The 14,065-nt window shown below is 41.7% G+C and overlaps 1 protein-coding gene across 1 annotated transcript; it reads right to left on the reverse strand.

Annotated features, from left to right (window-relative positions):
- Window positions 1-431: 431 nt before the first annotated feature.
- On the reverse strand, window positions 432-13,147 carry LOC126651969 (uncharacterized). The gene is made up of 13 exons (XM_050338459.1): window positions 13,105-13,147; window positions 12,311-12,584; window positions 10,573-10,689; window positions 8,708-8,812; window positions 8,267-8,386; window positions 6,589-6,738; window positions 5,828-5,965; window positions 5,047-5,163; window positions 4,338-4,445; window positions 3,806-3,919; window positions 3,381-3,494; window positions 2,438-2,631; window positions 432-1,739 (listed from the first exon to the last, which is right to left on the reverse strand). Exons 1-11 carry the CDS (start codon window positions 13,145-13,147, stop codon window positions 3,389-3,391), a joined length of 1,392 nt encoding a protein of 463 aa, XP_050194416.1. The 3' UTR covers window positions 432-1,739; window positions 2,438-2,631; window positions 3,381-3,388.
- Between the last annotated feature and the right edge of the window lie 918 nt (window positions 13,148-14,065).

Below are 14,065 nucleotides of genomic sequence, written 5' to 3' on the forward strand. Positions count from 1 at the left end.
AGGCCTTCTCCATCTTAGGCAAAAGCTTAAGGGCTCTTAATACTCATGAAATGCTTAAGCAGAGTATAAGTATTTCATGACAGCCTATTACTCTCACCTGGCAGTTACAACTTCTCTAGGAAAACACCTTTCTCATGGCATAACTGGTGCTGGGGCTTCAGCTGCTCACTCTCACTAGGTTACAAGTTCATGATAAGATGCCAAAATACAAACTGAGGGGTTGGACAGAACCTGAGTTGTAAACTGCATTCAAGAGACTGATTTAATACCTTAAGACTGCCCCTCCCACTTTTAGAAACAGCTAATAAACCAAAAACACCAACCAAAATAAACACAACACCCTAAAAAAAAAGAAAAAGGACTACTGAACCCACATATTCCTTTTATAATCTAACTCTGAGAACATAACAGCATAAGCCGACTAACAACAATTTTTAAAGTTAAACTCTTTAATTCTTCTGCATAAAGGCAAAGTGCCAAAAATGTAACATTCCCTTATTTACAATCATCATAAATCACATGGAAGCATGCACATTGGAATAACAAGGTTCTAAATATAACTTCTTAAAAAAAGTGCTGTACAGTTGTGTCCCTTGCATACACACACTCTGTGCTCCATGGTGTGTGACTGAGCCACCCTTGTGCTGGGAAAAATGCCTGAGCATGCCTGGAAATAACATTTTGGGACTGGGAGTAGTTTCCAGGGAAACAGCTTACTTCAAAATCAGCAGCACAATGGGATTTTAGCCCTCGGGTACTGCCAGCCCCACGGCAAGGCTGTGGCCAAAAAGCAAAACCGAACTCCTGCAGAGAGACAGCTCCCAGCTCTAGCAGACATTGGTATCCCAGGACATGCTACACAAAATGCCACAAGGACTATAAAGTTCCTGTAACTGGTACATGAATTTTGTATAAACCACTGTAGCCACAGCTCTCACTTCAATCTTCTGAGCACAATGCCAGAAAAGTAAAACAAAGGAGAACCTGTCCCAACACCATCACAACCCTCAGCCCAGACAAGAGCAGCTCCACGTCTGCAAACACTGCTGCTCACCCCCAGTTCTTGCAGGAACAGCAGGCACTGAACTCATCCTCTTACACTCTTTAACAGGAGACTGGCTCTTTGGGTCAGGCTGCAAAACACATAAAAGCAAAATCTGGGTATTTAAGCTGTGTTGCTGTTTTAACAGTCGCTCAGCCCCTTCAAGAAAAGGATCTGATTTTGATAAACGATCTCCTTTTCCTTTCTCTTCTCTCACTTGGCTTAGGCAGATGCTATCTTAATACATCTCAGAGAACAATAAACAGGCCAAATGGATGATCACCCACTCCAGAAGTTCTGAACAGCTTGTCTTTAACAACTGGAGAAAGGCTGAAATTATCTACATTCTTTTGAAGCAGTTCTTCAGGCTGGATGTGCAATTCTGGTCCAGTAAAGCAAAGGGGCTCCTTGGTTTTAGGGCTGACATTCCTCCGTTTGACTGAATATTGAATCAATTCCCTGGTGCAGCATTTAGGAGCAAGATCTCCATCTGGAATGGCAGGATCCATCACCTGAAGCAGCCTTTGCAGTGTGATGCACATGTCACCTGGCAATGCAGGTACAGGAGAAATGTTCTCAACAAAAGCTTTAAGGAACATCCATTGTCACTGTAGCAGAGGCTTCATGAAATCTGAAGTTATACACTTGAGGCACAGCTTGCAGAAAATAATCTATCCTTATAAAGATCTGGAGAAACCTAAAAAAAAAAAACCAGCAGCATTTAAAAAAATATCCTATATATATATTCCTAAAGTATTTGTCAAAGAGAAAAGGAAGCACCTGAGTCTACCATTCCCAACCCATTGCAGAATTTTCACCTAAATGCCATTATTAATTCATAAAATACATTTTTCTCTCAATTCTAATTAATGAATTTCTGCCATATCTTAGGTGTCCTACTAACTAAGGTTTTCACCTAGAAAGGAACCAGATAAATTCATCTTTATGGACATTTAACTGCCACATTTATTTTTTCCTGTTTAAGATAGGAATTTTAACAAAAAGTCAGGTGGTGTGGAATTCTACCATGTAACCCACTGTCTGGTTTTCAAGCAAGATTAACCTTCCACAGATGAAGTTCCTGCCATTTGAGAGTTAGAGCTCACCACACCTAAAAGCCACGATTAAAGGCAGTGTCACTCTAAATATTGATCTTTGCATCCCAGGAAAACCAATGTGCTGCTCCTCAAAGAAGTTTTTCAATTCACTTTGTATGTTTTACATCCAACACGGATATTTCTTCAATTAGAAAGAGTGATTACAAATCCCCTGAAAATATACACTCCTTAACAGAGCCTTATTTACAACAAAGACCACTGCAAAGCAGCTAAATATCAACTATCTAGAAACCAGAAAGGCTCTGGAGTGTCATGTAGAGAGAGATGCTTCTTTTACCTGAATAATTTCACCTTGTGTTGATTGCACGTTTGCTGACTGTAAATCTCTTCCTCTTGCAGTGCAGATCCCACATGACAGCACCAGTTTTCCAAGACTTGATCTGCTGATCTCAGACTACATTCCTATTCTTCAAGTCTTTTTTCTGTCACAGGAGAAATTCCTTCTTCAATACTTCTATATACAAAGAGAGACTAGATATTTTCAAATATTGAATTAGCACTTTGGCAAAGTGAATGCATATTTAAATCTTATTCAAGCTCAAAGAATTTAAATTAAAAATCAATAAAATCAAAAGAAAAATGCTGCCAGCATTTTTTAAAAGCTCTATCTTCCTTTTCCTCCTATTGCTAGAATGAAAAATCCGAGTGTAAAACTGATTTTGTGGCATATTCTTAATGAGTTTTATTGTGCAAAATATTCAAAGATCACTGTTTAACATTTATATCTTAGTCCACGTTTCCAAGCCTGCACCAAACATAGATCAAACACAATCTAATTACACAAAAGACTCCCTGCTAATAAAACCTGTTTGACCCAAGATTACCACCCATCCTATTAATGTACCACAGGAATCTTCAGTCCAAGAGGAAATTTTCATTAAAATTTACTGCTGCAAAACTCAAAGTTGTGACTTCATTACAAAAATATTAAAATATAGAAAAGGTGCTACTGTAATAATTAAAAAAACTGTCACTTTTCACTTGAGTGATAAAACACATTTTCTAGCTGACAGATAAATATTTAAATTTAGCAAATGTGAATCATTAAATCTTTTCATTCACGTGCTGCGTTAAAGAGGATGGAATAAAATACTAATACTAATATAATAAAGGAATAAATAAAAGATCTGCTTGAACTGAACAGTTTGATTGTGTAGAATGACACTGTGGATAAGCTACTAAAATAGAACAGGTTAAATAAGTAGCCAGCACAAACTCACCTTGGTATTTAAATTTTTTTCCTCATTATTTTATCTTCAGCATTTGCACTGCCCCATCCTCTTTCCGAGTATTCTGACTGATGTCCGTCCAAGAAACTGCTACAAAGTTTAAGTCTACAAATTTAAAAAAAAAAACCAAACCCAAAGACCAAGTGGCTTTATTATGGTAACCTTTTTAACCTTTTTACATTAAATAGGGCTACAACCTATGTATTCTAATACAGACTGTAACACGAGAACATAAGGACAGAATTTTACCACAAACAAAGAAATATCGGTCAACACATCCCTAAGAAGAACAGGAAAAAAAAAAATCTATCTTTACAATAAAGGCTTGGATTGAAATACAGCATCAATCAGCAAAGCCTCTAAATTAATATGCAAAAAAACCCACCAAACCCTGATTGATGAGCTGCGTTTTATACCTCTCCAGCCTGCAGTCTGTGTCTCTGCACGTTTTGCTGTCAGGCAGAAAGAAGCTGGATTTCTTCTGTTTCGGATTGTTCCACCCTGAAGAACAACTGGCTGGAATTGGGTCACTGCATAAAAACAAATAACTATCGTTGATGTCAGCTACAAAACAATCCCTTAGGAGACAGGGAGGAAGATGCCAGCTCCCAGGCTGAGGAAGTCAGAGGTGAGAAACAACCACGGGGACCAACTCTGCAAAGTGCCACTGCTTTTCATAAGACAAAGAGTGTGAAAGGGGCTCATCTTCTGGCATTACTTAATGGCAGATGCAGCAGAAAGCAACAGATGGAGAGTCAGACTGGAAAAAGCCAAGTAAACTCAAAGAACAAAAATAACAACCAAACACACCACATGTGGGAGGAAATGTAAGGAAGGGAAAAAAAGTAGTATTAACCAATGAAAAAAAAGACTAAGAGGAAAAGCAAAGGGCACCTTCACAGCATAAGCAATAAACAGAAATAATGTCATAATCTTTGTGGTATTTACCTTGTTATTTCTATACCTTGCTGTACTGTCATTACTTCATCATCCTCACCGAAGGCTTCCCACTCTGAGCATTTTGAAAAAGCCTCCTGATGTCCTGAGTCAGTAAGGCTGGAAATAAAATTAAAAGGTCTGAATCCATGCACCTCTGTAACACAGTTCCTCTTAACTTTTCTGAAGGGGGAATAACTAGAGAGAAAAAAAGCCAATCTGTATAAACATTTTTACTAAGGTTTGTGTGGAAAACACAAGTAAACCCTTGAAAAACTTCAATGATTGGTCCAGTTTTCTGGTGGTTCTGACAAAACTTTGTACAGAGTTAAACCATGCTCTCCTCTACACAGCCTATCATTTCTTAGTTGTAGGAAGACTTCTTATGCAGCAGATATGAGAGGGGAAAAAAGGAAATATGATAGCAATAGCTACAGAAGTAGCTTAAGTCTTGAACAACTTAGAATAAAGGTGTTAGCCTGAAAAACTCTACTCTTGTATTATTCATTTTTTTAACATTAACCTCCCTCTCTCCCAGTCCCAGACTGGGTGACCAATTCCTTGTTGTTCCAACAAGCATTTCCTTCCACACCATCTTTCACAAGGCAGGAAAAGGCTTAATCAAAATACACAAAGCTTCTTTCACATCCCTTCAGGGACACATTTAATGCATATTATCAATATTTTCATACATATTTTCATACAGAGAGTCATTTCATACCTTTCCAGTGTGTGGTACATCTGCACATAAGGGGCTTTGCTGTCTGAAACCACAGAGGACTCAGAATTGTTTCTTTTTCTGCGCTTCCATACTGGAGAAGAATCAGATGAACAGGGACTACAAAAACAAGACACAGATTTTACACACGTGACATTTTTCATTTTTCATCATTTCAGTTCTGCTAAATAATGGCACATTGCCACACAGGATGACTCTTTCTGAGGTGTGATTCTTGAGTCACACAGAGGAACACAGACAAAAGGGCTCAAATTTGGGTAACCATGCCATCGTACTATGCAATGTGAACACAACTGCAGAAGCAGCTTGGAAGCAGAACCATTCTGAGCTCCACACACATCCCCCCAGGACAAGGTATGTTAGTAAACAGGGAGATGCACATGGTGCTTCACTGTCAGTCTCCCTGTTGTTCTGCAAACAGGCATAATACTATTAAGGATGGTGACTCCTACTTCTGAAAAGGTTCCCCTACTTTCAGCATGTGTCAATAGTGCCTCAAGAAACCCCAGTACCCCACTGTATAAACAGAGAAACCTGAGAAAACACCAGCTCTTCCTCCTGTTAGTCATGTAATTCTACAGTGCTGGTAATTTGTCCACATTCCATGCTCTGTACCACTGATGGATTACATTCAAAAAAGTGTCAAACTCCACAGCTGCATTTTAACTGCTCTTCCACAGCAAACATTTCCTACAAAAACCTGACAGCATTGACACGCACTGAATTATCTCCCTAAGTTAACCACAAAAGTTTCATCTCATACCTCTCAGGTGTGCAGTCAGTCTGTCTGCATTCGTCTTCACATTCATTTCTCTTCTGCTTTTCATCAAACACAAAGGAGCCAGAAACATCCTGATCTTTGCAGAACCATTCCTGGGAACTGCCTGAGGGTTCTGTACTACTAAAAACAGGATGGAAATGAAAAAGGTTTAAAAACCTACCCATCTGGTTTACTGCTCCAAGCAGACAGCAGTTAAACTGCAGTAACAATTAACAGTTCATCTCATATGACATCCAAATGGTGTAAAAACTGCAATTTCCACCATAGGTCACTTACAACAGTGTAAATCTATTTACAGAGTGCAATAACAGAGCCAATAGAATCCCATTCACTTTTTTCCTCCCAATTGACTATTCTAAATCTTGTAAAGTATGACGTGGCATCAAAGATGGAAATGTTATCAAAGTCAAGGAACAGTAATTAAATTTCTCCTTATGCCTATCCCTTTCCAGAAAAATAATGTGACCTTGTGCTCACCAGTGTAAATACCCAGGGGAAGGGAATGTACTACTGCAGACAGACCAAATGCCTCCCTCTCCAAATGCCTGCTTAAAGACGAACTTAGACTATGTAATGGGAATTTCCTGAAGACTAACAAAATACAAAAGGAAAACAAAGCATTCAAGGAGACTCCCCCTTCTGAGCCTGATCTCTTCTCTTGCTCCCAGTCAGAAATGCTCTAAAGGAAATACAGAGCCCTTGTTAATTCCTTAATCCCTGGTTTAATTCACCCATGTACACACACTGGCTGCAGATCCCAGGTCTCTTCAGCAGGAGGATCCCAGGCATGCAGTGCTATCTTCCACAGTCTGATCTGCTGGTCCCAGGATCTACGGCTGTACTTCTTAAATTTGTTGGGAGTTCTAGGATGGACTCCTGGTATTCGCTGATTCCTGTAAATACACAGTAACATTTATTATTTCTGACCATTATTTTCATTCTTAAAAAAAAATTCTCAGTCCATCAGATCCCACTGGCATCAGTGGTCTAATAAATAAAACATTCCTATGTTTAAATATCTAACTGAAACGTGTATATTCTAAAATATTGTCAAAAATAGGTCACAAAAGCAACAACTAACAATAATGTGCTGAGTCAGATTTGAGGTTCATCCAGTCCAGCACTCTGACAGCTGCCAAAAGCAGATTCCTGTTGCCCATGGACAAGTATGAAACTGAAGAATCATAACTCATACCCCTTCATTAGTATCCTAACCCCCAGCTACTTCTACTCAGTTTTCCTGAGTCAGGTGCAATGTCTTTGTACTTACTATTTACTGAGTCTGACTGGGATGGAGTTAACTTCCTTCACAGCAGTCCCTGCAGTGCTGTGTTTTGGATTCATGGCTAAAACAGTGCCAATAACACACTAATTTCTGGCTGTTGCTGAGCAGTGTTTGTACTTCAAGGCCTTCTCTTCTCCCCACTCAGCCCTGCCCCATCCCACAGCCATTAAGCTGAGGGAGAACAACTTGAAAAGGGAAGCCACTGAGACAGCTGAGTGGAACTACCCAAAGAGATATTCCACACCATATAATGTCATGCTCAGCAATAAAAAGCAGGGAAGAGGAAGAAGTGGAGGTGTCTTCCAAAGTGGTAGTTGCTCAGAGCTTTCAGAGAACCAGTCTGTTTGTGGAAGGTAGGGAGTGATTGCATTTGCATTGTTTGGTTCTTCCCTCTTTCTTTTCTTCACCTATTATATTGCATTTATCTCAGTCCAAGGGTTTTCTTGCTGTTGGTCTTCCTGTCCTTTCTCCATCCCACTGGGGAGAGGGAGGGAGCAGGAAGCTGTGTGGTACTTGGCTGCTGGCAGGGGCCAACCCACAAGTACCTTCAGTGAACTCTTTCTCCACCATTGTTCATACATTATAACAAAAGGGACTGCTGCAATTCTGAACAACACTTGTCTTTTGGGAGAACAGCAAACAAAGCACCCCAGCTCTCTGGGTAAAATGAATCAATCCACCTTTCCACAGAACCTACCCGGGGGAGACACTGTAACATTGCTGTCACAAAGCAACCCAAGACTCTTTGAAGAAAAAGGCATTACTGAAGATGTGACCATGCTACTGTGCTACAGTCCTCACCCAAAGCTGACATTTCCTGGTACCAATTAACTTCACACTGGCCTAGCAACAGTCCCCAGAATCACAGGGAGCTGATTAATACAGAATTTATTTAAAGTATACTTGTTACTAACAATAGCAGTGCACAAAGGGAACATTTAGCTTTAAATGTTCCCTATCTACATTTGCTCATATGCAGAAAATACCTGACCCCTCTTTAAAACATCAATTGGTTTAAGTTTTCTTCACTTGCTGTTCACGGAATTTAAAGCAAATTAAAGCTCTGTGCTGGTCTACATACATGTCAGGATCAAATAAAGAGTTTATTTGGAAATCTGCAACATAGGGCAACTTACTTTGGAACTTCTTTAATGTATCTGTCATATGCAAGGGTATTCTTTCCAAAATTGATCTGTTTTTGTCTTCTCCTCAGAACCACTTCATCTGTTTCCCTTTCAGCTGGATTAGCAGAATCACTTGAAGACAAAAATTATAATTAGGTTGAAAGGAACCTTAAGAGCTTTACTGGAAGTTATATAAACAAATACTCTAGAACTTGCTGTATTTTACTCTGATAGACAGTAAGCACAACCCTCACCTGAATCTGAAATGATTATAGAAGTAGCTTTTGAGATAAAACTTCTCAGTGCTACTCTCCCCTACAGGCTTCCTTAAGGCTCAATATGAAACAGCCTGGTTGTGCTTCCAATCTTTAATGCATGTAAAGTAGTCGGAGATCATCACATGACTATTGCTAAAACCAACGGAACAACATTTAGTAATTGTTCAATACTTACTTAGTCATTTTTTTATTTGATGTCCTCATTGTTTTGCCTTCTTCAATTCTACCTTCCCAGCTGGGGCAGCTAGAAAGAGGCCTAGAATGTTCTGTTGCTGTAGAGCTAGAAAATAAAAGAAATTCGATATGAATGTTTGCTTTCTCGTAACATATTTAATGAACAGCAACTTCAACAAAACCAACTCCACAACCATAAAAACCCAAGCATGTCCCTACTCTATTTCAGTTCAAAGTCACCTTCAGCAGTGATGTAAGATTATCAGTTTTACTCTGCAAGGAAAGAAAATGGTCTTGAAGTTAATTTCCTGTCACAACACCTCACAATCTCTTAAAATACTTTCAGCTCAGCTCTCTCTATTACTTGAGGACCTTCTGGACATATCAATTCCATCAGATAGCCCAATTCATGGAATTACTTGAGGTTAAAATTCGTGTAGTCACTGCTCTCCATTGTCAGCTAAGGGCTTTGTAAGAGACCAGGGAGACCCTTAAGAAATAGAAAAACTTCCATCACGTGAGCAGAACTAGTATTTTGTCCAATGCCATCATATCCCAAAATCATAATATCAACACAATTTCAATGCAAACTTTGCCTGCAAAGCCAAAAAAGCAGTCAGGAAGCTCTTGCTTAAATCATCAGTTTTATCACTGATGTTGTCCAAGTGAAGGAACATTTACCAACTTCCTCATTAACTTAAAAAATCACAGCATTGTACAGTTTCCATTTATGTAAGTGCTGAAAACTTCTCCTTTCTGCCAACATTAATGCCTCAACATTTAACATTAGTAATAAAGAAGCTGATTGAGCTTACAGTCTTACTTTCCATAAACAGTTTCACATCAACAGATGAAACTACTATCCATGCTGACAAGTGTCGTTTTAACACAGGACATAAAGATTTCACGCTAAAAAGGAACATATCTACTCAGCAAAAGAGAAACACAAAGGCTGCTGGCACATCCACTTAGACCCACACTCAAAACATACTGTTAATATTTTTTATGACAGCATCAAAGGCATAAAACCCACTCCTGAATACAAGGGCTTTCCTAAGCTCTTCAAGATTCATTCAACAAAGCAATATTAAACACGCCATCAGAAACTGCAATCACCTTCATACAATGTAATCCTCAGAGATGTATGAATTATGTAAAAAACGCCATTTTCATGTACCCCCAGTAAAAGATTTCCTCTCTTCTAACTTACGTTCTGCTCAGTTTTCTGCACATATCCAAGCACTCACCACTTTCTACCTTGCTGTCAGACATTAATATACCAGTCTTAACCACTTCCTCCACATTAAGATACCACTTCCTCCACCTTAGGTCTTTAGTCTGGACTATCCAAAAGCAAAGCAAAATCTTCCTAGAATTACCTACATATAAAATTTATCTCATCTCAAATTGTTTTTAGTACTGGACTGTGAAAAAAAAAAAAGGTGGTTACTAAAAACTGCAATTCAGCTGAACACACCAAGTGCACTGTCAAGTGAAGAGACAAAGATGGTTTGCCCACATTTACACAAAGATGCAAAGGTAAAGCATGAGAGTAATAGCACTTGGCTTCAATGGGAATTTTATACTAATATGGAAGACTTCAGCAATAAAGAGCTCAGACTACTGCCTCAGTATACACCATTTATCCCTTTCATGTGGAAAACTTGCTAATATTATGGCTTGTATTTCAATCAGACAAAATGGATGGTCTTCTCTTGGTAGGATGCAGGTATTATTTCCTAACTCTATACTACTGTATTATTAGAAAACATTTAACCTAATCATGCCCAAGCTTTTCTTGAGTCCTAAATAGTGCAAGAACGTGAAGATTTAAAGACACATTTAAAGAATACAGTTATTCCTTACCTCTCCAGCCAGTGGTCTGAATGCTCACATTGATATTCCTCAAATACCAAAGAATCTGAATCATTCCAGCTTCTACATTCCTGTTCTTGGTGCAAGCAGTGTGGATGTTGCACAGAACTAGAAAACAAGAATTTTCACCTCAAATCAAGTCACTGGTAGTCACTGAACATTGCCTATACAAAACAAATACGGACAGCTTGATCTGGCAAACAGGTATGTGATTTGCAAGAACTTACTCATTCAGGCAACACTAACTTAACAAAGGTGTTAGACAATGCAATTGCTGAGAAAAGACCTTTGACTAATGCAATTAGGACATCAGAATTTTCAAAGAAATCATTAATATTTAGATAACAAAAATATACTCTATTTGCAAACAAAAAGGTGGGGGAAAAAACCCTAACTGAGGAGTGGCACCAGGGTGTATGGACCTGTGCCAAAGTTCAAAGACTGTCCTCTGTCAGCAATGCACTATTTGATACTTATTTACTGTCCCATCCAGTAATAAACTCGTGGAAAAGGCAAATGCAGAAATACCACTTCAACACAAGGAAACAATATGGCTAAGCAGAAGTAGGTCAAATGTTCACGTGGAAACGCTTTTACACAGGAAATCCTTTACCAGACACTGCAGAGCCTTCGCAAGGAACAAGGAGCTGACTCTACTGCTTGCAACACACTGGTGGAACAGCAAGAGATTGCTTAAGGGTTAAGAGTTCTCTACATTTTCCTTCTCAGTTCTGGCGGCTCAGACCTCTTAAATGACAGGTTACCAAACAGAACGCCCTCACAGCGTCTGCTGACACCAGACTTGGCTCCTGGGCCAAGGACCACACCTGCAGATCCACCGCCAGCACCTGCCTGGGAGAACGACGTGGTGCTGCAGAGTCTGCACAGCAAACACACTGTGCCTGTGTACGTGTGACTTACAGCAAACACCGGCTCTGTGTGTGCCACGTCTCGGTGGCTTAAGTCAACAAGGGAGACGGAAGGAAGGTTTTCGATATTTTAATCCTGCATTAACCACCGATGTTTTCCTTCCCTTCCTCCTCCACCCTTGACTGGCTTTGGGAGTTTCCCACTCCCAGAGGGCTCAAAGTTACCACCAAGGCACAGCACAGACAGCTCGCTGCGAATCGCGGATCCAGGCAAAGGGACACGCGCTCGCTTTTTGCAAAGGCAGTGGATGGACAAAACCCTTCTCTAACAGCCTTCGACAGTAATTACTCCATTTAAGGTCTTGAAAGAAACAGCGGGGGGAAAAAAACCAAAATGCACAGCAGCTTCGGCACAACAAGACAACACTTGCCACTGTTTGAAAATGCAGGAGGAAACGCTAAACATAAATGCTGACCTTTTAGAAACACTGCAGTGTTTGCCTGGCACTGCCCGCCCACTCCAGCCTGAGGACAAGCCCAGTGTCCCCACCGGGCTGGGGCACCGAGCCCCAGCCCACACGCCCTGCCCGGGCTGCTGGCCCCTCACTCCCCACCGACAGGGACACCAAGGCAGCCTCTGCACGGGAGGCGAGGGCGCAGGAGAAAAGGGGATGTTTGGCGGAGGATCCCAACCTTCCAGCAGCTGCTCCCGGAGCCGCCCCACAACAGGCGCCCTGGGACGGGCAGCGTCCGTCCCCACCCGCCCACACTCCCACAGCGGAGCCGCGGGAGCTCCAGCGGCGCCCCGAGGCAGCGATGCCCGCCCGCCCCGGGCCCCCGACCCCCACGACCGCTCCTACCTGCGCAGCCCGGCCGGGTCCCCGCCGCCCGGGCGCCGCTGCCCGCCGGACATGGCTGAGGCGAGCGGCGGCTCCGCGGCCGAACATGGCCCCGGCTCCGCCGCCAGCGCAGGCGCGGCCCGGCCTCCTGGAACGGGCGGGCAGCGCAGGCGCCCTCCGTGAGGCACCACAGCCGGGAGAGAGCCCCGTGTGGGGAAGGCAGGAACGCGCTGTTCCTGCTGGAAAGCCGATCGGGAGTTACAGGGGGAGGCGAAGGGGCCTGCAGCCCGCGCTCCTGTGAGGGGCAGGACGCGGCTCCCTCACGCCAAGGGCCCTCACAGCCTGTCCTTTGCCCTCACCCAGCCTGGGGGCGGATGGAGCCCCCGACCCACTGGGCTCGCTAACCCAAGGAAAACCCGGCTCCCACATCACAGCGTTACCTCAGGCACGAGTCAAGGGTTGGGTTTGGGCCAGGTCAGCCTTCTGCTAGATGTCGTGAGCTAAATCGTCTCAGCAAAGGGGGTTGGTGGGAGCATCACAATGTACGCTCCAGAGAAACGTGTCCCACATTTCACACCGTTGAATGGAATCACAGAACAGTTTGGGTTGGAAGGGTCCTTAAAAATCATATTGTTCCAATGCCCCTGCTGTGGGAATGGACACCTTCCACAAGAGCAGGTTGCTCAAAGTCCCATCAAACCAGGCCTTGATCACTTCAGGGATGGGGCATCCACAGATTTCTCTGGAAAACCCTTGCCAGTGCCTCACCACCCTCACAGTCAAGAATTTCTTCCTAATAGCTAACCTAAACCTACTCTCTTTTAGTTTAAAGCCATTGCCTTTGGCCTGTCCCTCCATGCCCTTGTCAAAAGTCCCTCTCCAGCCCTCCTGTAGGTACTAAAAGGTGCTTCCAAGGTGTTCTCAGAGCCCTTTCTTCTCCAGGCTGAACAACCCCAGCTCTTCCAGCTTGTTTCCACAGCAGAGCTGCTCCAGCCCTCAGAGCATCTTTGTGGTTCTCCTCTGGACTCACCCCAACAGGTCCACTGCTACAGGAATGCACTATGTTCTTTATTGCTTGTGCTTGGTAATAAATCTGAGCAAGGTCACAATAAAATAAATGTTTTATACAGGACACATCATTGCTTTGTGCCAGCGGTCACTTGCAAAGACAAATTTTTAGTTATTGTCCCTGCTGATTTCATGACATCCAGTGTCACTCCGTTCCATCTAACAGTTATGAAAAGTATTTGGAGGTTTTTTCCCTGAGATTCTTACACAGATTTCGCACACACCTTTTTCCATTTATACAACCCTCTATATTCAGGTTGTCGTAGGAAAATTCATCCAAGAAAGCCTTATCAAATACACCCTCAGGTGAATTTAAACTCTCTTTATGTTCACATGTTCTCAGATAAAACATTGTATACAGATAAGTCAGACTGATTTCCACCCATTTAAAGTTTTATCTGGTAAACATAACTTTAAAATTAAAACCAGAAGTCTTACATAAAATCAATCATATTTTTATTCAGTTCTTCAGAGAGTTTTAAGATTAACTGCATATATTCATTAAACCTTTTTCTTAAAGGCTACCTAAATACTACTGTCCATTTTAAAAGAGGTAAGCTATCTAGGAAAACAAAAGCCAAAAATCACAAATAAGAAACCCTGCAGTAAGTCTTTGGAAGAAAATGTCTTGTAATGTATGTAAAAGCTTGAATATTTATATCTTACCTCCTTAAACAGCTTAAACAGCTTAAAGTCAACAAATATTCC

This window comes from Myiozetetes cayanensis, unplaced genomic scaffold (genome assembly GCF_022539395.1).
Source record: "Myiozetetes cayanensis isolate MyiCay16 unplaced genomic scaffold, myiCay2020 scf7, whole genome shotgun sequence".
Classification (NCBI taxonomy): Eukaryota; Metazoa; Chordata; class Aves; order Passeriformes; family Tyrannidae; genus Myiozetetes; species Myiozetetes cayanensis.

Excerpts from the sequence above, each read along its gene's own strand:
- LOC126651969 (XM_050338459.1), bottom strand. The coding sequence starts at position 13,147 with ATGGAGGGACAGGCCAAAGGCAATGGCTTTAAACTAAAAGAGA. Across the intron at positions 10,690-12,310 it reads GACCCGGCCGGGCTGCGCAG|TTCTGTGCAACATCCACACT; the intron begins GTAGGAGCGGTC and ends CTTGTTTTCTAG. Across the intron at positions 3,920-4,337 it reads CAAGGTATAGAAATAACAAG|TGACCCAATTCCAGCCAGTT; the intron begins GTAAATACCACA and ends GTTTTTATGCAG.